The sequence below is a fragment of the Sus scrofa genome, unplaced genomic scaffold (assembly GCF_000003025.6).
Source record: "Sus scrofa isolate TJ Tabasco breed Duroc unplaced genomic scaffold, Sscrofa11.1 Contig525, whole genome shotgun sequence".
In the NCBI taxonomy this organism is placed as follows: Eukaryota; Metazoa; Chordata; class Mammalia; order Artiodactyla; family Suidae; genus Sus; species Sus scrofa.
Genome location: NW_018085236.1, coordinates 1 through 23,761, shown reverse-complemented (window position 1 = coordinate 23,761; position 23,761 = coordinate 1). Strand labels below are relative to the sequence as shown.

At 53.6% G+C, this 23,761-nt stretch overlaps 1 protein-coding gene across 1 annotated transcript; it reads left to right on the top strand.

The window, feature by feature from the left end:
• The first annotated feature begins 1,318 nt into the window (after positions 1 to 1,318).
• On the top strand, positions 1,319 to 23,748 carry LOC110258874 (forkhead box protein N4-like). The gene is given in 12 exon segments (XM_021082117.1): positions 1,319 to 1,795; positions 2,624 to 2,712; positions 16,415 to 16,560; positions 19,029 to 19,153; positions 19,249 to 19,359; positions 19,665 to 19,683; positions 19,686 to 19,757; positions 19,760 to 19,790; positions 20,619 to 20,715; positions 20,870 to 21,077; positions 21,762 to 22,145; positions 23,282 to 23,748. Coding segments are annotated over 12 exon segments (1,707 nt in total). The 5' UTR covers positions 1,319 to 1,630; the 3' UTR covers positions 23,542 to 23,748.
• The last annotated feature ends 13 nt before the right edge of the window (positions 23,749 to 23,761 follow it).

Here is a 23,761-nt window from a genome sequence, read left to right as displayed (position 1 = left end):
TATAGCCAGTCAAAATACATATTTTCAATGCATGCAGGCCGGAGAGAGATGAAAACTGAGAAAGTTTCATGACCAGGACCTTAACTAACATCTGTAAATTACTCCCCCCATCCCACCCCCGCCGCCGCCGCCGCCCTGAGAATGCAAACCGATCTATTTACTCCTGGCAGAGAAGAAAGGAGCAAGGGCGCCCAGGTGCTACAAGAAAACCATTTGGGACGTGGACCAGCGCCAAGGTCACGGCCCACCTGAATGAAAAGTGAAATCTAGGTACACCCAGCCAAGGGAGCCCCGGCTCCTTCTGGAACCTAAACAGCAGGTCGGAAAGGCTCCCCAACCACAGGTGCTGAGGTGCGGTTCCCCTGCCAGCTACGAGGGAATAAATAAACAACGTGAGAACAGCCTCGAGAAACCCAAGAAGCACCGGATGCCCCGCCTGACACGGCCTGAGGCGCAGACTGGAGGCGAACGTCCACATGCACGCGTAGCGGGTGTGGAGTCTCCGTGCCCTAGGTTCGAATTTCCACTCTGCCCGTGCGCCCTGGCCCATTCCCTACCGCCCAGAGCTTCAGTTTCCCCGTGTGCAAAAAGGGAGGAACCATCCTATCCCCTAAGGGGCTGATGTGAAGGTTAATCAAGACGGCAGAGATAAGCAAATAAAGATAAACGATGACTATGACTCTTATTGTTGTTGTCACCATTGCAAATTATTCCAACTGAGGCTCAAGATGGAGTGGGTTGGAAAATGCGAACTTACTTGGGAGATCCAACTAACTCAAGCCCCACCTAAGGGGACGGGGAGACCTTTGTCCGCGCTCGACCCGGCCGTCTCCCGCGGTCCGCGCCACCTTTCCCGCGGCTGGCGCGGGGCGGGGCAGCGGGCGGCGCGGGCCGGGCGGCGGGGAAGGCGGGAGCGCGGGCGCACCGGCGGGCCGCGGCCCCAACGGCTCAGCTCAGCTTGCTCGGCTCTGCTGGCCGCGCGGGACCGGGAGTGCAGCAGCCTCCACTACAGCTCCTGGCCAGGATCCGCCGGGCTCGCTCCGGGCGGAATCACTCTCCAGGCGGGACGGGGGAGGGGGGGGCGCGGAGGGCAGACCCGGGACGCCCCCAGGTCGCAGCCCGGCCCCCCGCCCCGCAGAGGTCCCGGCAGGTGGAGGCGCCCGGGGCGAGTGCTCCCTTCTCCGCAGCCCCCTCCCGCCAAGTCCCGCGGGCGCAACTTTCTTAAAGAGACAGGTGGCCCTAATCTGCGTCTACCTGGGGCCCCGACTCGGCCTCCTGACCCGTCCCCACTCTGGGGGACAGAAGGGGTTGCAACGGATCTCCGTGCCCACCCAACTCCTTTTCCTCTGAGGAGTGACGAATTGCAAGTTTTAATGCACCCAGCATCCTTTTGCAACTTAATTCTTTTGGCCTAAATCACACTTCCACTGTTCCTCAACGCAAGCTCGCGCATGCAATTGGGACCACTGCTGGCAAAGTTTGAAGAAGGGTGTCCCTGCCCCTGCGCCACACCTCACCCGGAGCCCCGGGGCGTGCAAGTCTCGCTGCTGCTGGGAAACGCCCGCTGCAATCCCCTTGACCCTGCCCTGTAACTGACCCTTGGGGAAAAGCCCCCCTACGGCTACTGCGCATGCTCTGTGCTGGACAGCTCCAGAGAGGGAAATTTAAAAACGGTTCGAGCTGCGACGGCGGCCAAATTGCGGAACGCGAGGGGCGAGCGCGAGGGAGCCCCCCTCCGAAACACCCTCCGCCCCAGGAGCGCCTGCAGCGGCGGCCCGGCGAGAATCGGCTCCAGGTACCGCCTTGCAGGGTCGGCTTTGCGTCCTCCTCCCGGGCAGTGCCTTGCCTTGCATTTCCTGGGGCAGGGGGGAGACCCCAGGGCAGGGGATGAGGCAGCCGCCTCTCTCTGCTCCCCTTTTCTCCTTTCCAGGAATCACTGATGACTTTTGGAGCGGATCTGAGAGTCTAGTGGGTTTCTGTATTTGTTTCAGATTCAGAGTTTGAGAAACTAAGGGAAGATTTCTTCTAGAGGCTATGTGTGTAGCAGGGGTGGTAAGGGTGTGCGGAGTGGGGGGTGGATTGGTTTTCCAGCAAGGGCATGTGGCATTTCTGAAGGCATTTCCAGAGCTGGAGTCCTGCGGGGATTATTCCCTTTGCAAATGGGAACTTAGCTCCCCCAGAGAAACCTACAGGACACATCAAGCTGCCCTTTTGTGTTTATTTTTTTATTTCCAAACTAGTCATAACTGAGCTGCAGTTGGAAATAGTAGGCTTGGAAGGGAATCAGGTTTTTCTGATTTCCATTTCGCAAGTACACCTTTTCCAAGATTTGACATTTGGATTCTAGAGCCTTCCTCTGCCCTTCCCCCATGAATTGGAAAGAACCTGGAATTTCATTCCATTTTCTTCATGTGCTCCTAAAATTCTGTAGAATTTCCCTGGGAGAGTGACCGGGGATGCCCAGAAAACCTCTAGTAATTTGTTTTCCCCTTAAAAAAAAAAAAAAAAGTACTGTTAGTCGTTTGAGCTCCATCCTTTTGAATTGTGGGAAAACTATGAGTTTTCTGCCCTGTCCATATCATTGCTGATGGGAGCTTTGTTTTCTGCTTGTCTTTCCTCCAAGGAGATGATAGAAAGTGACATCTCATCCATGATGTCAGGAATTATTCGAAACTCAGGGCAAAGTCACCACCCCTCTTCACAGGAATACAGGTGAGGGCTTCAACAATAATACAGGATATCTTTTTAAATGGTTTAGTGTTCCTGGTTTATGGTTTCTGAAACTGCCCAAGGACTATGCTTACCTTACCTTCTATGATTTTGCAGGTGAGCCAGAAGGTCTTGGTTTCAAAGGTAGTCTCTCTGAGGGCGTGTAGCTTGTGGCGTGGGCAGTGGGACCATTGGAAACCTGCAGTTTTTTGTCCTAAGAGAGGTCCTGTCCCAGGTGAGAGACTGGGCATCCGGGTGGATGTGACGATGACAATAGTAGCTATTGCTTCTCCTCCAGTGGTTCTAACAGGGCTCCAGGAAATGCTCTCCAAGAAAGGAGAAAGGGCTTGTCCAAGGTCACCAGCAAAGGCAAGGAGAAGGAAGAGCAAAAAGAAGGATCCCAGCATCTCTCCCTTGAGCCAGTGAAGGCCTGACCTGGTTCCCAGTGCCCCACCCCCAAGTCAAGCACCACGTCCATGGGTTGAGGGGGCACAGCCCAGATTATGGAGTGGGGACAGGACAGGGGCTGGCCTAGGAAGAGCAGGCTGTCACCTCAGATCAGCCCTGTTTACCCAGGGGCTGTCTGGCCTCCCGTGGCCACTGCAACTCACCAGCAGTGCCTTTGCAGAAGACCACAGCCCCCAATTAGAAGGAGGCTGCTTTGTGGGCCTGATGGCTGCCTTTGGAGACCCAAATGAGGCCACAAATTCAAATAAATATTTGTTGAGAGACTGCCATGGGCGGGGCTAGCACCCCAGAGGTGGACCAGGCACACACCAGTTTGTGAGTACCTACTGGATGCCCAGCTGGGACGGTAGCTCCGATGAGCTCCCATCAGAGAGGTGAGGAGACAGAGAGGCTCAGAAAAGTGCAATGGTTTTCTCAGGATCACACAGCCCAAGACCCCGGGCTTCTTTCTTGTGCTGAAAGTGAGAGGGGGCAGCATAAGGCTTAGGAGGAGCTTGTCTCTGGAGTCAGAGTCCCAGCTTCCCTCCGAGCACCTCTCTGAGCCTGTTTCCTAATCCATAAAGTGGGGACAGAAATAGTACCCACTGCACAGAGGTGTTACAAAGATAAGTATTTCCACTCTGTCATTTGCCAACTGTATGATCCTAGGCAAATCCTGGAGGTCTAGCCTTTCCTTTTCACATGGATTCAGGGCTGTTTTCTGGTGTTAAACAGCATGAACAGAAGGTAGCATATCAAAATAATAATGATAACGATAATAGTAATAGCTGGTGGTTTCTTAACTCTTTAGTGCCTGCCTGCCCTGGCCACGACCACCCTCATGAGAATTGCACTCTTGGAGTTCCCGTCGTGGCGCAGTGGTTAACGAATCCGACTAGGAACCATGAGGTTGCAGGTTTGGTCCCTGCCCTTGCTCAGTGGGTTAACGATCCAGCGTTGCCGTGAGCTGTGGTGTAGGTTGCAGACGCGGCTCGGATCCCGAGTTGCTGTGGCTCTGGTGTAGGCCGGTGGCTACAGCTCCGATTAGACCCCTAGCCTGGGAACCTCCATATGCTGCGGGAGCGGCCCAAGAAATAGCTAAAAAAAAAAAAGAGAGAGAGAATTGCACTCTTGCACCCATTTGGCAGATGAGGAAACCAAGGCTCAGCCAGGTTGACTTAAAAGAAGATGTAGCTAGTTATAGGGACAGTGGGGACTCAAACCCCAGGCTGTCCCACCCAGAGGGGACGATGGCCTCCACCACTGGTAAAGAGCACAGGTGCTGGAACAGAGTAAGTTACTTCATCATCTCCCAGCTGTGTGACCCTGGCCAAGCCAACGCCCATCTCTGTGCCTCAGTTTCTTCATCTGAGAAATGGAGCCATGAGAGAGCCCAATTTGCAGGTCTTGGGAGGACTCTGTGTTTCCATTTAGCAAAAGTGTTCAGCCAGGCCTGGGGTGGAGTGCTTTCTCAAGGAAGGGAGTTTTTCTGATTATGCAGCGACCACCCCCCACCCCTTCCAACCGCTCCCATTTTTTTCCCCAAATAATAGCCTGGGAGAAGTTTATGGGCTTCTCATTCCCCCATCCCACATCTCCAGAGAATAGCTCCGAGGACCACTCAGGCTGCCCGCTTCCAGCCCCCACGCAGCCAGCCGCCTGCCCCTCCATCCCCAGGGGCTGAGTCTGGCCGTTAACTTTCAATGGCTGTGTGTGGGGAAGGTGGGGGTGGAGGGGGGGCAGCAGCTGGAGGCGGCTGCCCTGTCCCCAGGGAGCTGTCGGGAGTCAGTGGCCGGGCCTAGAGAGCAAATTGGCAGAAAGCATTCCAGCCCGCCTGGGGCCCAGGGATGGGGACAGCCCTGACCTCCTGGGCAATGGTTAACAGCTCATGTTCGAAGTGGGTGAGCCCGTTTCCCCTTGGCTCAAAAATAACAGGGAATCTACTCTTAGAGGTGCTGGGAAATAATGAGAGTTAATGAGCACTTACTGTGTGCCAGGCCCCGGCTAACTCTTTATTCTAGAAGTCCGATCCCACACACTCCTTTTACAGATTGAAAAACAGAGGCCCAGAGAGGCCAGAGGAGGCAGGCAGCTGGCCCCTTGGACCCTCAGCCTCTCCCAGGGCCATGCTGCTCAGAGCCCTGTGAGTAAGTCCTTACAGAGCCCTCTGCAGGGTATTTATTCCCTGAACCCTCCATCCTTCCTCTAAGAAAGGAGGTGACTATGGATAAAACCATTTCCCTCTCTGGACAGTGGTTTTCTTGTTGGTGAACCGCAGTGCCGGGATCATGGCAGATACTAAATGTGCATTGGATGGATGGATGGATGGATGGATGGATGGATGGATGGATGGATGGACGGACGGATGGATAGATGGAGGGATGGGTAGAGGGATGGGTGGAGGGAGGGATGGATGGATAAAGGGATGGATGGAGGAATGGGTGGATGGATGGATGGATAAATGTCGCATGAGACATAGCACATCCATGGAAAATCAGGGGAGTTTCATGCTCAAGTGATGACAAAATCCTGTCCTGTGGATCAGGGCAAGCAGCCACCACCTGCCTTTCCTCTTAAGCCTCCTGCTACGCTGAGTGTGGGGATGGTTTAACCCCCATTCCAGACTGACTCCACTCATCCGTTGTATCCTCCCTGGATGGGGGGGCTCCATCTGGCAGGGGCAGTGACCATCCCAATATCTTTACAACCCTGCACACTTCAGAAGAGCTCTTCAAGCTCCCTGCAGCAAAGAAAGAGAGGGGGCTGTCCTGGGGGGCAGGCCTCCTTCCGATCTGGTGTTTTCACCCCCAGAAACATGCACACTGCACACGCACACACACCAAGTCTCGAGCCAAATTCTAGGAAAGATTCTTTTCCCAATTCCTAATCAGATCATTTCACCTTGAGCTCACTCTTGGTGCAGCTGGGCATTTCCGAGCTTGCTAAATAGTATCTGATTTTCTTTTTCCTATCAACGGTTACAAAAGAGATTACCAAAGGTATGCTAGCTAAATAAACAACTCCACAAAAGGCTTAATCCCTTTTTGGTCAGGTTGGGTGGGAAGCAAGAACAGTCTGTAGTGATGTCACAATTTGTTACCACATTTCAAGAAGGCAGGTAAAACCTCCTAGTTATAACCCTAGTGGATGTGCCTCTGCCCTGCCAGAATGATGATCAGACACCCTGCTCCCCACAGAGGCAGTATTTTCTGGGCTGACCCCTCCCAGTGACCATGAAAGGCCAGAGGAGAGAAGAAAGAAACAGGTTTGAGTATCTGCTGGGCACTGGACCCTGTCTTACAGGTTATCTGATTTTATCCCCACAGCTGCCATCTGTGGTGGGAATTATTCTCATTTTTTACAGATGGGAAAACCGAGGCACAGAAACACAAAGTGACTTGCCCAAGGTTCAGACGACTGCAAAGGGGTTGAGATGGGATTTGAACCCTAAGCAGATGTCCCTTCCAGTGCACAATTGCTTTATCAACTCTGAGACCCCCCCAAGACGGGGAATAAAGGGTTAAATGTGAGCTCTGGACTCAGAAGGCAGGGGTAGATAAGAGAGTACAATGAATAAATGATCTCAGGAGCCTATGCCATGCGTAGATACTAACGGCACTAGTTATTGCAGGGGGTGGAAAGACTGGGAGATGCCAGACTGTTTTGGGAGGGCTTCCTGGCAGAGGTGGTGTCTGAGCTGGGAAGGAAATGGAGAGATTGGGGAATGCAAGGTGTGTTGGAGCTGAACTGGACAGTACTGGGGTGGGAAGGGATCCCTCTTCCCTTTCCTACTTCAGCAGGTGTGGAATAGATGCCCACAAGGGCGCCAGACCCTTTGCTGGGTGCTTAACAAAATAGCCTCTCTGTCCTTGCCCTCCTAGAGTGGAAAGATCAGAAATAAGTGTAAATGAATATCTCATGGCAAAATGCTAAACATTCTGCAGACACACACAGGAAGGACCACCAGGGGTGGAGGTGGCCAGGGAAAGTCTCTCAGTGGAGGGGAATTTTAGGCTAAGGATGAAGCACGATGAAGAGCCAGCTGTGAATGAGTGCATGGAACAGCATTCCAGGCAGAAGGAACAGCATATGCAAAGAGAAAAATAGAAGTTTTGAGGACCAGATCATGGCAAGGAGCGTGACTTTTCCTACATTGGATTTTAAGGACAGTGATGAGTTCTGATGTTCCATTAGAAAGGTTACTCTGACTGCTGGGTCTGAAATCCATTCACTGCACAAACATTTGCCTAACACACGAACCAAACACATTATACCATGCCCTTCAGTGGTTGACCTACCCTGAACCAGGAGGCAGGCCCTGTTATTCCCTGTATTCTGCACATGAGAAAACTGAGTTTCAAAGGCCTTGAGTTACCTACACAAGACCCCCATTAGGACTGGGGCCAGGACTGGAATCCAGGTCTCCCTGGGTTCATCAGTCCAATGCCTGTGCTCCTGGCTCACCTTCTATCCCTCCATGGGATCAATTAACATGGATGATCATTTCAGGATATGGTTAATTAATGTTTTCAGCTTGGTCCCCTGGCCAGTGCAGAATGGCAGCCATGGACTCCAGGCTGCTTCGCTTTGCCCAGGGCTGCCTCATGGTCCCCTGACCAATGACCCTGTCACCATGGAGTCACTTTGCAGCCTGATCCTTCTAAAAATGACATGATGATGGTCATCATGCCCTCTTGCCCTGGGCTTGATTTATTTCAGCCAAACTGGCAAAGGACCCGACTGAAGAATTTCTAGGATGGGTCGTTTAAATCCCAGCTCCACTGCTGACACCCTTTGTGGCTGCGGGGTTGTCACTTCCCCTCTCTGGGCCGTCGCCATCCCATCTGTGAAATGGTTATGATAAGCAGCCTCCCACAGGCTGGCAGGAGATAAGGGGTGTGCAGACCCAAGGGGCTGGCAGGAAGGTGGGCATGCCATGGGCAGCGTCCCCTCCTCTGCATCCCTAAATCAATTAGAAAGTTCTCTTCTTGGATGGAGGGAGTTTTGTCTGCCTGCCAGAACAGGGCCTGGCAAGTAGGAGTTCAGGAAATAGCTGTGGAGTGAAGCAGGTGCTTCCCGAGTGTTGGATACTCTGCAGGCGGCCCTCCCCGCAGAACCCGCTTCATGCTGAATCCATACTCTTTACAGGATGTGAACACTCATATGAGCTGCTACCATGCAGTGCACACCCCACCTGGACTGTCTCATCCAGTCCTTACAACCCCCTGGGAGGTGGGTACAAGCATTAGCACTCCCATTTTACAGATGAGCAAACTGAGGCTCAGAGAGGTAGATGACTACAGGCAAACCTCATAGCTACTAAGGGGCAGAGTGGGTTTCAAAGCCAGGCCCGGTCTACACTCTGGAGAGCCTACACTCATAACCAGCTACACTGAAATGCTACAAAAAGAGAAACACCAGAACTCTGGGCCCAGGCTTTCCAGCTGAGATGGGCCCAGAATGCTGCACTGTGGAGGGCCCAGGCTTTCTGCTATACCCAGAGCCTTCAGAGCAAGACTCATGAGGGCACAGGGGCAACACATGTAAAGTGAAAAGCACATAGCCAGCCCTTGAAAAGTGGCAATCCCAATATTGCACCCATAACAGAGTGTTATTCTGATGTCGATTTTCCCAGGGTACCACCTTGCTCCTAACCAGGCTCTGACCCCCTCAAACGGGGACCATACCCTTCAGCATCCCACTTCCCAGCAGAGGTGGGCTGCCTCTGCACAGAGATAGGAGGGGCCCAACCCCCTTGCCTTCCAGATGGGGAAACTGAGGCCTGGGGAGGATTAGGTGGGAGGTGCTGGGGCAGATACCTGGGGCCCCTGCCAGGAAGCTGCTGAGGTGAGTTCCTCTGGCTTGGCCTCACCTTTCCTATCTGTGAAAGGGGGTGATGATGCCCCTGGGTAGGGGGTGTAAGTATAAGGAAACAATGGATGTGGCCGAGCTTTGAACAGATGCGCCCACCATTCCCCCTGGGTGGGGAGCTGGGAGTGAACTCTTCTGTTCAGGAGGGGACTCTGGAATGCTACCTAGGTCTTTTTTTTTTTTTGCCCCCAAAGCTCTCCATTCACTAGTGAGGGTCCCCTGATGGTGACAAATCCCCCCACTTGGGTTGCGAAGGCTGTATTGTCAGGGGTCTCCTCTGGAACCCCTGGACTAATAGTTAAACTTGCCTTTTCAGTGGAAAACTAGATGCTTCCTTTGATCTAATGCTTATAAGAACTCTTGTCATATTCTTGACAGTCCCCTTAGGGGAGGTGCTCTTACTATTCCCATTTTATACACGGGGAAATGGAGGCCCAGGACAGGTGACAGTCACACAGCCAGGGAGCGTTCATGCTCAGGCCCACCTGCCTTGGGTTCACACCTGCTGCTAATCAGGGTGCGACTCTGCCTTCCTGGAGCCCTACAGCCATCACTGCTTTTAGATGGGGCACTGGAGCCTGGAGAGGGAAAGGGCCTTGCCCAAGATGATAGAACTTTGGAAATGCAACCAGGGACTTACCTGCAAGCTGCTCCCCTGAGGTACAGGGCCTTTGTATCAAAAGGGACCTTGGGGGTTGCTTAGGCTCATCTTTTATCCAACAGACGCCTGACAGGTCATCCCTTGGCTCCTACTTGAATGCTCCCAGGACAGCAAGCTCACTACTTCATAAGTCACCTCAGTACATAGCTTCCAATGTTATAGAGCACTTCCTCCTAATTTCCTGGCTAGGCGGGGGGGTTGGGGGTGAAGGACTGTCCTTATAACAAAACCTAATAAAACTCCAACATCCATGAAATCAGCTCCTTAACTGTCCAAAAATTCAAATCAAATGTCCAGTTGTTTTAAGGCAAGGTAGAAACACCACAGATTGTTCCATCAAGATCAAAGAATGTTTCAGAATGCTTTGCGATGGTGGAAATGTCCCACGTCTGCACTGTCCACTGTGGCAGCCATTGGCCGCCAAACACTTGAAATGTAGCTGGCATGACAAAGAAATTATCATTTTATTTAGTTTTAATGAGTTTAAATTTATTTATTTGTCTTTTTAGGGCCGTGCCCACGGCATATGGAGGTTCCCAGGCTAGGGGTCTAATCGGAGCTGTAGACACCAGCCTACGCCAGAGCCACAGCAACGCGGGATCCGAGCCGCATCTGTGACCTACACCACAGCTCACAGCAATGCCGGATCCTTAACCCACTGATCGAGGGCAGGGATCGAACCTGCAACTTCGTGGTTCCTAGTCAGATTCATTTCTGCTGCACTACAATGGGAACTCCTTTTTTTTTTTTTAATGAATTTAAATTTAAATAGCCATGCATGGCTTTCTACTGGATAGCACAGTCCCCAGATTTTCTAGAATTTGCAGAGCACATATTTCGACCGTTTCACAGAGCACATTTTCAACACACACATACTGTCATCAACCCAGTCTCTGGCTGGGGATCCTAGACAGGCCCACTTCTCCCTGGCCTCAGTCTCCCCATCTGGAAAATGGGAAGGTAGGAATGCTATCATTCCTGATCCGGCTCTCGTGAGGGTGACACAAGATCAGTCATGTCACCCACTTAAGTTCAGGGCAGGGGGCACCCCAGGGGCTCACTCACTCCAAACTGTGGTCACAGGCTGTAATAAAATTCAATTTTATTTAATTATAAAATCAAATAAAATTAAGCTGGGCCATTCATCCCTACCTGGGCCCCGGGGGATGTGGAGATAGGGCATCTGAACAGCTGGATCTGTTTGCTCATTGGTCCAATCCATGAGTACTTACTGAGCACCTACTGTATGCCTGACACTGTGATGGGCCCTAAGGGTAAGGGCTCCTCCCTTAGGGGATGCAAGTTTCCTCCTTTAGCATCAGGCTCTCCTGGGGCCGCCTATGCCCGGCAGTGAACTCAGCCCCTGTCCTACTGCCTCCTTGCCAGATGTGGGTGACCCGAGATCTGGGAGTGCAGCCCCTGCCCTCCCTGGGGACATCAGCTGGGTTCAGGATGCTCCCTGGGGCTCAGGTAGGGGGATGCAGACAGGTCCTGAGAAGAAGGAAAGGCATCCTTTGTGAAAGAATAGAATGTATGCAGGTGCGGAGGAAGGCACAGTGGAGGTGCCTTGAAGGCAGGGCCCATCATGCTAGGCCTGTGTCAGAGCATGGCATCAACTGACTGCCTGAAGGGTGAGGCGGGCATGTGGAATTACCTGGGCGGGGAGAGCATGTGTTAACTGCTTTCATCCCCTGAAAGCCTGACTCAGTGGCTTTGGCAGCGCTGGTAGGGACACAGGAATGATGGGTGTGTGAGTGTGTGGATAGAGCGGGGTCTGCAGGAGATGGGCAGGCCCCACATCAGAGAGAAGGGACGAAAGGAGAGGAGGGATGTTTACTAAGAGCCTCTTGTGAGTGCTCTGCTGCTGTCACTCTGCAGAGGAGGAAACTGGGGCTCATGAAGGATTGGAAGCACATCTGATGTCACCAGACAGGAAGACGGGGGCCAGGACTTCAGCACAGGGCCCCATAGACACAGTGACAGAGAGAGACAGAGACATGGACAAGGAGAGAGTGGGAGAGTCAGAAAAGAGGCACAGAGGTGAGATAGGACTTGCCGGGGTGGGGGTGGTGGTGCAGAGGGAGCAGATGGAACGAGCTGGGTCTTTGGAGTTTCATTCTTGTGGGTTCCTCTGGAGGTGACCCCAGGTGGGCAGGCAACAGTGACATGGTGACTTGGGTTAGGAGGGGCTGGCTCTTGTCCTCACCAAGAGACCCAGAGAGAGAGAGCAGGAGAGGTTTTGGGAGACCCCAGCGTGACAGGGCTGGGTTTTGCCTCATCCTTTGCATTGCAAATGTCCCATCATTTTCCAGCAGAAGAAAAACCAACTCAGGAGGCTGACACAGCATCTCTCTCTCACACACTCTCTCTCTCTCTCTCACACACACACACACATTCCAGGAAGTAATCCCAAATCCTCACTTCATCCCCACTCCAGCACACCAGTCCTGGGTGGGGTACCAGATATTGTTACTCTTATTATCATTTCATGCCCATTTTATAGATGTGGAAACTGAGGCTGAGGATTAAGTGCCCTTCTGAGGGTCTATCGCTTGGAAGCCACAGTGGTTCCTGAACAAGAAGTCTTTCTCTTATCATAGCTGCCAAGAATCCCGGGTTTATGCCACTTAAAATGAAGCCCTAGGAGAAGACAGGAATGGGGCGCTTGGGGGCACCTTGAATGAAGAGACTCTAGGCACTGGAGAGGGAGAGGTTTCGGGGCCTCCACATGCCACCGTGGAGATAGGGCTGTGCTCTGTGCCTCTTTGCAGGGGGCAAAGGAGGGCAGAAGGGAAAAGAACAGAGATGGTCCAGACCCCGGGCCAGGCAGTGGGGATGGGACATTCTTACTTACGCCCTAGAGCGTCACCTGGTTCCTGTGACACAGTGAAGAGGTGCCTGGGTGCCAGAGACCCTGTGAGGCAGCGGGACATGAACCAGGCTTTGGGCCCACAGACTCCACCAGAGGGCTCCCGGGCATCCAACAGACATCTCAGGAGACCAGCTGGGCCACGGGCCAGGCAGGTGGAGGCAGACACTGTGGCCTAGGCAGGAGGGAGGAGCAGAGCGCCCCTGGGATGCCTGAGGCAGCGGGGGGAGTAGGATCAGGGCCTGGCTGCCCACCCCCAGAATGGGCATCCAACCCCTGAAAAGGCAGAACTGGGACCAGGCCTGTGCTAGAAGTTGAACACACTGGCTCACTTGATCCCTGTAACAACCCAGGGCGATGCATGGTCTGTTACTCTCCCATTTTCCAGATAAGAAAATAGAGGCTCGGGGACTTGAAGTGACTTGTTGGAGGTCACACTGGCAAGGGTCACAAGGTCTTGAACCCAGATCCGTCCAGTCAAAGCCTGAGTTGTGCCCATGCCCCTGTCACACACCCTCAGGGCTGCCCTCCCCCAGAGCTTAGGGAGGCACTAAAATACAGCTTATCGGGCCCCAGAGCCCAAGGGTAGGACTCCAGGGTCTGGGCTTGGCCTTGGACTCTGCATTTGAACCGGCACCTGGGTGAGGGCGGTTCACACAGCCCCAGGTGAGAGACCTGGATTCAGGGTGGGGCCCCTAACCCCACTCTGGCAAAGGACATCCAGCTCCAGTCCTCTGCCTGTGGTACCGCAGGAACAACCCAAGACTGGAGCAGACAGGCCTGTGTTCGAGTCCTGGTCACGATTCTGCTTTCACAGATCTGGCCTCAGCTTCCCCATCTGTGCCTGTTCCCTGTTCCTGCCCTAAAGCTGTTGCCAAGACTCAAGGTGGCAGAGGGCAGCTAAAAGTGCTGGCTATGACAGTCACTGTCACACAGTTCTCCAAGTTGGTGGCCTGGGGTCAGCCTGGCAGGCATTTAAGTGGCACCACTGTGTGCAGGGACATGGGGTGATGTGGGGTGATACGGGGCTCAGGGCCAGCCCTCAGGGAGCAGGGAGGCAGGTCCAGGGCAGAGGGATGGCAGGGCAGGACCCTCTGGCCCAGGGAGCAATCAGGATGCAGAGGGCGTCTTCATGCCTGGGGTGTGGGTGGCAAAGACCTCCTGGAGGAGGAGGCATTCCCGGCTGGAAAGGAGCCCTCACAGGAGCCAGCAGGCCCTGCCCTGGTCTTTTCCTGGACTCTGACCTTGGCAGCAAACTGCCTCCTTTCTCGTGGTCTCAGTCTCCCCATGGGTGGAATCCCCATGAAAATGAGGGCCGGATCAGGAGAGGTCTGAGGGACTTTGACATTAAGAGGCCAGGAGACAGAATTTGAATTGCGCTTCTGGGAATAAGTAGTTCGGATGGAGCAGGGGAAGTGCTAGCAGGGCTGTCTTGAAGTGGAGGTGAGGTCATGCTGGGGCTGGGGGCGGTGGTACCAGGAGCAGGACAGACCCCAGGCTACTGCTGGGGGCAGGGGTTCTGCTGTAAAAGAAGGGGGGAAGGGGAAGCCCCCTGGGGCTCACAGACAGCAGGAAAAAGAAAAGAAGGATCAGAAGAGCACCATTAACTCAGCCCCTACTACGAGTACAGCTGCGAGTACAGCTGTGTGCTAAGCAGTTCCCTTACGTGATTCTCACTCTTGGGGTGGGGTGGGGGTGGGGGGTGGGGGAAACAGGCTGAGAGCATGTGCATCCTCAGGGCCTCAGTTTCTCCATCTATAAAAGGGGGATAGCATGGAGCCCAGGGACTGGCCTACGAGAAGCAATCAGTAAACAGAAGCTGCTAGTGGCAGCCTCTGCCCATCTGTGCCCCCAGAGCCCACAGGATTGACATACCTCCAGTCCCCTGCAGGCCTGACTGTCATCATTAACATGAATGCTGATATTAATGACAGCAAAGTCAGACACGGTTCCAGGTCTTTTCATGGACTAATACACTGAATCCTCACCAGATTGTAGGCCATTATTACTTAGCCCCATTTTACAGATCAAAAACTGTTGGCTCAGAGAGGTTAAGTCAGTGGCCCAAGGGCACACAGGTAAGTGAAGTCAGGATTAGAACCCAGAGACCAAGCTCTTAGCCAACACATATACTGCCTTATCAGAGTCACCTGCCACCAGAGATCCTGTTCCATGGTGATACCCAGAAACCTGGCGTGTTAACAAGAACCCCCCCCCCCGCCGCCAATTCAGGGGCTCTGGTGGGGCCCCCGCCTTGAGAAACCTGCCAGCAGGGCCTCATCTCCACTCTTCCCTGTGGCCCCAAGGCTAGGCAGAGTGACAGGGGTACTGGGGAGCCACAGCAGGTTACTGAGCAGGAGTGGGGATTACACCATGGGATGCTGGGAGGCTGGCTGGCCGTGGGGTGAGGAGGGCTGGGTTGGGGCCAGCCAGGCTCCCCCAACAGCAGGCAGCACACCAGGCCCTGCCCCTCGACCTCACCCCATGGTCTCCATGGGCCCGAGGGGACAGATGGCATCGCCCAGGCCTGGCCTGTCACTCATCCAGATGAGTTATGAGCAGGTCGAATGGGCAGCAGCCGGGGGTGGGAATGGGGGCTGTAAAAACAATTGCAGGGAGACCCTAGGACAATGGGAGCCACGTGCCATGGGGGCAACAGTCGTTTGTCACACAATGGGCCGCCAGGGGACAGCAGCCGGGCCAACTGCTGCCACTGACACGGGCCAGGCTGAGTTTTCAAATCGTTTCCAGGCCCTGTTTTCCTATGAGGCAGCCAATCGCCAGGGCAGCCGTGCGGTCACCTGATGCCAGCTTGGTGGGCTGAGGGCCCAGGCCCGGTGACAACCGAGCAGCGGGTGCCATGGCAACGCTAATTGTGGCCCTAAAACACTAGGAAAGGGAGAGCGGGGGAGATGGGGAGGAGGGGGAGGAGAGACAGAGAGAGAAAGAGAGAACACGGGCTTGAGGCAGCCACACAGATGGCAGGAGGGGTGGAGGCTGAGTCTCCCTGAGGCCCCAGGACACCTATTTTTGAAACTTGGAGTTTAGAATTTGGACGGTGGTCCTCTGGGCAACAAACCAGAAAGTGCCTGGCCTGTGGGGTGGTGGGTCTGACTTGGGCTCCTGGCCAGTTTGCTGCACATTATAACACAGACAGCATCCTACTGTGAGGCCCGGGACCCTCCAGGGGTGGGGCAGGCGAGCATGACTTCAAGGGTGCTGGGGAGCTATGGTTGCCCCAAATTGGTGTACCTGCCTGGTAGCCTCAACGGCAGGCTTTTTCCATAGAAAGCAATGCTCATGAATTGGCTGGGGCAGGGGGGATGGTGGGCGTGGGTCCTAACTGGAAACTTCAGGGGCTGCATGGGGTCATGGTGAAGTGTTCAGGCACCGGACCCCACTGCTAGGGCTCCAGCTCCCTCACTTCCTATACCGTGTGGCCTTGAGTGAGTTGACTCAGTGCTCTGAGCCTCAATTTCCCCATCTGCAAAATAGGAATAATAATAATAATACCTGCCTCATCAGGTGACTGCGAGTGTCAATGGGTTAATACCGGTAAAGGACTTGATTTGATTCAGTGCCTGGCACATAGTAAGTGCTCAACAAACACGAGTGTGGATTATTTGGGGGTAGGATCTGAGTCAGATGGAAGTGGGTAAAGGAAGGGAGGATTTGAAGATATGTGATCTGGCTGCCAAAGAGGGAACCCCTGGGGATGGGCAGATTGGAGGGTTAGGATGGTTTGGAGGAGGTGATGAGAGGCTAAAGGGAGTGATTCTAGAGGTAGAGGAGCCCCCACCACCCCCAGAGTTGGCCTGAGCTCCCCGCCCCGCCCGAGCTCCTGCCCCTCCCTGCAGGCTTCTGGCCACCACTGGTGATGACGACCTTCCTGGGGACCTGCAGTCGCTGTCGTGGCTCACAGCTGTGGATGTGCCACGGCTACAGCAGATGGCGAGTGGCCGCGTGGACCTGGGCGGCCCCAGTGCACCCCACGCACACCCAGGTAGGCTCAGGGGCAAGGTGGGTGGGGCGAGGGTGGTCCCAAGGAGGGGCAATGCCCAGCACTGCCATCCACTGCTTGGGGCTGTGGCCAGGTCACTCTTCTCTCCTTCCCTGGGTTTCTGCCTCTGTAAAATGGCACTACGTCTACCTTCCCCAGAGGGACGTGCTTTGTTCATTTGCTCATCGCTGTGCCAGATCCTGGGTGAGCTAAGGTTTTAATGAAGAATAGAGATAGACTGTCCCTTACCCCCGTGCATCTCAAACACCCAGAGCAGGCGGCAAACTACGGTCTCCAGAACCAAATGCAGCCTGGGGCCTGTTTTTGTAAAGAAGGTTTTGACATTTTTCAAGTGTTATTAAAAAAAAAAAAAAAAGTAGGAGTTTCCATCGTAGCTCAGTGGTTAACGAATCCGACTAGGAACCATGAGGTTTTGGGTTTGATCCCTGTCCTTGCTCAGTGGGTTAAGGATCCAGCATTGCCGTGAGCTGTGGTGTAGGTCGCAGATGCGGCTCGGATCCCGCGTTGCTGTGGCTCTGGCGTAGGCGGGCAGATGCAGCTCCGATTCAACTCCTAGCCTGGAACCTCCATATGCCATGGGTGCAGGCCTAGGAAAAAAAAAAAAAGAAAAAAGTAGACAGATCACCGGGGTTGGCAAAGCCTGAAATATTTGTTTTCTGAGCCTTTACAGACATTGACTTCCTTTACCTCTTCAAAGTAAACAAGTACTTTGGGAGAGGTAATTTAGGAGTTTGGGATTAACATATACACACTACTGTATATAAAACAGATAAACAGTAAGGACCTACTGTATAGCACAGGGAAGTCTACTCAATGTCCTGTAATAACCCACAATGGAAAAGAATCTGAAAAAGAATATATATATATATGTATATATATATATATATGTGCCAGACCCTGGGTGAGGGTATATTCTATCTGTATACATATATAGAATATATGCATATATAGAATACATATACTATATATATATAGAATACATATACATATATATACATATATTCTATATATATACACATACATATAGAATCACTGATTCTCTTTGTTGTATACCTGAAACTAGCACAACATTGTAAATTAACTATACTTCAATTTATTTATTTATTTAATTTAGTTTGGCCACACCCATGGCCTGTGCAAGTTCCAGGGCTAGGGATCAAACCATAGCTGCGACCTGAGCACACAGCACTGACAGCACTGGATCCTGAGCCTGTGGTGCCACCAAGGAAACTCCTAACTATACTTCAATTTAAAAATGCTTGTAAAATGACTGGGGAAAAAAAGACTTTGACTTCAAAGAGAGTACTGAGTACAGGGCCTGGCACACAGTAGGTGCTCACTAAATGGCAGCTAGTTGCAGTCATGGCAAGTGGATGAAACATTTAGGGACACGGAAGGTGATGAAGAAAAGCAATCAACAGAAACAATCGCCCTGTACATTAAAAGTGTGTGCAGAACTGAAAAATTAATGTCTCAGAGTGTTTCTTTCATTGGATGAATTGTTCTTGGCCAAAACATCAGTAGCCGATGTCAGCGAACTTTTTCTGTGAAGGGCCAGTATCTATTTGAAATGGTCTCTGTTAAAACTATTCAGCTTTGTCACTGCAGGGCAAAGCCAGCCATACCCAATATGTTAAATGAATGGGTGCAGTTATGTGCCAATAAAACTTTATTTACAAAAACATCCTATGGGCTGATGTGACCTGGTAGCGAATGGTGTGTCAATACTGATCAAGAACTCCAAGGGAACAGCTGTGTGATTTTGGGGGCGTGCCCTCCCTCTGAACCTCTTTCCTCATCTGCAATGAAAAGATAATAGAACTGCCCTCCTGGGGTGTTGTGAGGACTCAATGCAGACAGTACCTTGCACACAGTAGGTATTTGGTAGATGATAACCATGAAATAAGGAAGTTCCTTCTTTCATGGCATCACTGCACACCTCCTTTGTGCCTGTCACTATGCCAGGCATTTGGAGCACTAAGTCATATAAAATGTGGTCCCAGCTCTCAGGGAGTCGAGGGAGTCGACAGAAGGACAAGGCAGACAGACCAAGGAACAAAGGATGAGCTCAGGTGGCAGCCAGAAGTGAGAAGACCTGACGGCCCGGGGGCAAGAGCCTCAGTACATCAGCTTTGCTAGAGCAGAAGTGGCTACTTAAAATCAGGCTGGGGCAGTGAGACTCTGCGATAGATTAGCAATGTCTGTCATAGGCCCAGCACAGGACAAGAGGAGGGCATCTGCTCTTCCTAAGCTAATCCTTGGCAGAGGAGCAGGTAGGAACCCACTCTTCACCACTATACCTAGAGAAGTGATTTGCCAGGAACCTACTATGCGCCAGGCCCCAAGGGCGGCAGGTGGCTCCATTCTCTGGAGGTGCCCAGGGCCTGAGCTGTCCCTGCCCACAGACACAGTTCCCCCAGCCCAGGCATCTCTGTGTTTCCTTCTGGCAGGTGCCTTGACCAGGGCAGCTGACCTGCACGTGGGAGCCACCCCAGGTCCCCTGCTCCACAGCCCGGCCGCCATGGCCCACCAAGGCATTCTGGGTCTGGGTCCCATGGCCAACCACGGAGCCAGCGTAAGTGCACCACTTGGCTTGGGGAGTGAAAAAACATGTCCTGCGGGGCTGGAGTCCCCCTTGACCCTCTATCTCCTTCTCTCTGGACCCAGCAGATGAGCCAGTTCCCTATCGGGGGCCAGCCCTCATCCAGCCTGCAGGACCCGCCACAGCTATACTCTCCTGCCTCCCATCCACAGTTCCCGCTGCCCCCAGGCGTCCAGCAGGTACCGGGGGGCTTGGAGAAGCCCTGGACTCAGAGGCAGACGCTCCTGGCTTGGGCTGGTCAGGGACTGCTCTGAGCCTCATTTACCCACCTGGAACATGGGAGTAACATTCCCCACTGTGCCACGTCATGGGGTTGTGCTCACTGGGTTCCCCCCACACCCTACAATGGGCAGACACAAGACTGTCTGCTGGGGTTGTCAACCTGCATCTGGCTCTTCAAGACAGAGTTGGGGTGGGGTCATTTTGAGTGACTCACGCTCTCTCTCTCTCTCTGCCTCCCTTCCCTGACCCTGCCTATGAGAAGTGCTCTCCTGTGGGCCTATATGGCCCCCATTTGGGGCGCGGACACCCTACCCCCAGTCCCGAATGGCTGTGCATGCATCCCAGGAACTGCACCCAAACACTACCCCAAGCCCATCTATTCCTACAGGTGAGGTCTGGGGGGGCCGGGATTGTGGGGGACTCGAGGGGCTGTCTGTAGGGCACCTCAGACAGTTGGATGTGGGGACCTAGGCTTCTGGGGAGGGGGGAACCCTGGGTGGGACCCGTTCTTAGGAAGGACCGTCATGTGGTCAGTCAACTCCCAGGGCTGAGAACCCACTCCAGACACTGAGCCCAGCGCTCCAGTCTGTCACTCACAAGTTGTGTGGCCTTGGGGAAGTGGCTTGGCCTCTGTGAGCTCCAGTTCCCTATGAGGTAAAGTCATCAAAATAATACTATTGTGTACCTCACAAGATTTGTGGGGAGGGGTAAGCAGCCTAGTTAAAAGTCTAAAGGCCCGGGAGTTCCTGTCATGGCACAGCAAAAATGAATCCAACTAGGAACCATGAGGTTGTGGGTTCAACCCCTGGCCTTGCTCAGTGGGTTAAGGATCCGGCATTGTCGTGAGCTGTGGTGTAGGTCACAGACACGGCTTGGATCCCATGTTGCTGTGACTGTGGCGTAAGCCGGCAGCTGTAGCTCCAATTGGACCCCAAGCCTGGGAACCACCATATGCCACGGGTGTAGCCCTAAAAGAAAAAAAAAAAAGTCTAAAGGCCCATTCATTATGGGGATAAAAATTTTCTCAAATGGTATCAATGGCTGAGCTCAGGGTCAAGAAGGGCAGGTGCTGAGAAAGAAGGAGGGCTATGAAAAGATATTGCAAGCTGACACTGTGAGTGTGTAGGGCTGGTACCAAGGGGATGAAGCAGGGACAACTTCCTGGCAGAGAGGACCTTGGGCTTTATACCTGGCCTGCCCCACACTTTGTGTGCAGCTGTCTGATCGCCATGGCCTTGAAGAACAGCAAGACAGGCAGCCTGCCCGTGAGCGAGATCTACAGCTTCATGAAGGAGCACTTCCCCTACTTCAAGGTGAGGGGTCCCGGCCCAGGATGGGGTGTGGGCGTGGCTCTGGCCTCTCCCTGGCACTGCCAGAACCAGGACTGAGTTTGAGATCCCCTTGGAAAGAGGGGCTTCAGGGGGACATCCCTGAGGGCATCTCCCATGCGACCGTTTCTCCCCGCAGACGGCTCCCGACGGCTGGAAGAACTCGGTGCGACACAACCTGTCTCTGAACAAGTGCTTTGAGAAGGTGGAGAACAAGATGAGCGGGTCTTCGCGCAAGGGCTGCCTGTGGGCCCTGAACTTGGCCCGCATCGACAAGATGGAGGAAGAGATGCACAAGTGGAAGAGGAAGGACCTGGCTGCCATCCACAGGAGCATGGCCAACCCTGGTGAGGCCCGGGCGCCCTCCACACACACACACACACACACCCCACACCCACACCCACACACATCGCTGCCTGCGCCCTGCCCATCCCACAACAAGCTCAGCCACCTCAGCAGGGATGCGGACTCTAAACACCACGCCCCCTTCTCCCCTGTGAAATATACCTCTCCTCCCCACTCCTACCTGGTGGCTGGTCAATTGAAGGGTCTGGTCAGAAACACATGAAAGCTTTTGAATCTCACCAACAACCCCAGTTTCTCACACAGCAATGCCAAACACAACAACCATGGGAAATACTGCTTCCCTAGCTTTCTTCCACATCGGTACAGAGTCCCAAAATAATAAAACACTAACACCCAGTGTGGGCTAGGATGTGGTGAAACTGGCATTGTCATTGTACAGTTGGTAGAACGTAAACTGTGAAAACTTTTCCAGGGCAAAGTAATATCAAACCTGCACACTTGGTCTCCCAGTTTGATCGCTAATTCTACTTCTGGCAGCGTATGCTGAAGAAATCAAAGATGTGAGCCAAAGGTTTATGAACCAAGTTTTCCACCATTAAGTGCAATGTCCAAGAGGCTTGCTAAAATCACATGGGTGTTAACCCTGGGATTTGCATCCAGGCCTGGGCTGGGGCCTGGGGACTCTGGGGGGTTTCTGATGAGTGAGCTCTCCCACTTGCCTGCAGAGGAGCTGGACAAGCTGATCTCAGACCGGCCAGAAAGCTGCCGACGCCCTGGCAAGCCAGGGGAGCCGGACGCCCCCATGCTGACCCACGCCACCACGGTGGCCATGGCCCACAGCTGCCTGGCCGTCTCGCAGCTCCCGCCCCAGCCACTGATGACCCTGTCCCTGCAGTCGGTGCCTTTGCACCACCAGGTCCAGCCCCAGGCACATCTTGCCCCAGACTCCCCTGCCCCAGCCCAGACCCCGCCCTCAGCCCTGCCGGATCTACCCTAGCCCCCCCCCCACCCGGCCCTGGAAGGGCCCCGGGACTTCATCAACATCAGCACTGACCTGAACACTGAGGTGGATGCCCTGGACCCCAGCATCATGGACTTCGCTCTGCAGGGTGAGGCGGGAAGAATGGTGATGGGAACAGAAAGGGGGGGGTAGCCAGGTGGGGGGGTGGCAGAAAGAAAGGGGAGGGCAGAGGAGAGGGGGCCATCTGCATTCACCCCACATCTCATTCCCTCAACAAACACTTCCTAACTACCTAATCATAGCAAATCACAAGCATTTAGTGAGTGCTTACTATCTACCAGGCCTTGTGCCAAGCCCTTCATAGACATCATCCCGTTGGGCCTGTGACAGCCTGGGAGGCCACAGCCCTTCCGCATCCCCATGTGCCAATGAGAAAAGCAAGGCCAAGAGAAGTAAGGTCACTGGCCTGAGGTGGCCCGGCTAGGAAGTCACAGAGCCAGGATTTCAACCAGGTCTCTCTGACCCCAAACTTCCAACCAGAACTGCTCCAACTTGCATGGGCCAACCTCATGCCAGGTTGGCACATGTTAGCCTCTTACTGGCCACATGGTCGTCCTCAAAACACGGGAAGGAGTGAAGGAATGAATGAATGAACACAGGAAGTTCAGGCTTCAATGAAGGCTCAGGGTCTGTCCATTCGCTAACATGGTGCACCTCCTATGTGTAATCCCAGAAATCCTCACCCTCAGGAGCTGCGTGATAACAAGGAAATGCACAAGTTAGCAGTTCTAGTATAGCTGTGAATGGTATTTGAACTCCTGCCTTAAAAAAAAAAAAAAAAAAAAAAAAAATCTGCCCCCTAACCCACGAAACCCCTCCTCCCAGCCCTCCTGGGTGTGGCCCTAAAAAGACCAAAAAAAAAAAAAAATGTGTTGAGGAAAGCTAAATTGTGGTCTTGTCCCCTGTCTTTGACCATGATGGGACTGCTTAATGAGGACAGAGGGCTTCCCACGCATCCCCTTGTTTAAGCCTTGCAGTCCTAGGAGGTGGTTTCTCTGATCATCTCATTTCGTCCAAGGAGCCTGAGACTCGGAGACGGAAGTGATGTTCTCAAGGATGCCCCGTGGGGAGGGAATGCCTGGGGCTGGGACTCTGGCTCCTCCACACTGTCCTGCAGTGACTTGAAACCCCACATTTAATCTGTGCCTCTTCCCTAAGGCCGTATTCAGACTCCGATCTGTTTGACGTGAAGCCAGCTCACCCAAATGCTCTTGTCTTTGAAAGGGAACCTTTGGGAGGAGATGAAGGATGAGGGCTTCAGCCTGGACACCCTGGGGGCCTTCGGAGACTCTCCACTTGGCTGTGAGCTGGGCGCCTCGGGCCTGACCCCCATCTCTGGCGGCAGTGACCAGTCCTTCCCCGACCTGCAGGTGACCGGGCTCTACACAACGTACTCGACCCCGGACACTGTAGCCACGTCAGCTGCCACCTCCTCCTCTCAGTACCTGAGTGCCCCAGGGAACAAGCCCATAGCCCTGCTGTGAGCTGACGGCCTCCCTGGCTCCAGAATCTGGACCAGGAGGGATGCTCGCTGGGCTGGGCGTTCCCCGAGGAAAGGCCCCTCACCTTCCCATAGGCCTCCGAAACTTCGATGGAGCAGCTGGCTGATAGGGATGCAGGTCCTCCCTCATCTCCATGGGAAGCTGCTGGGGCCTCCCCAAGTCAGAAGGAGAGAGGAGAGTGGACACGCACGCCCGCCTCCCC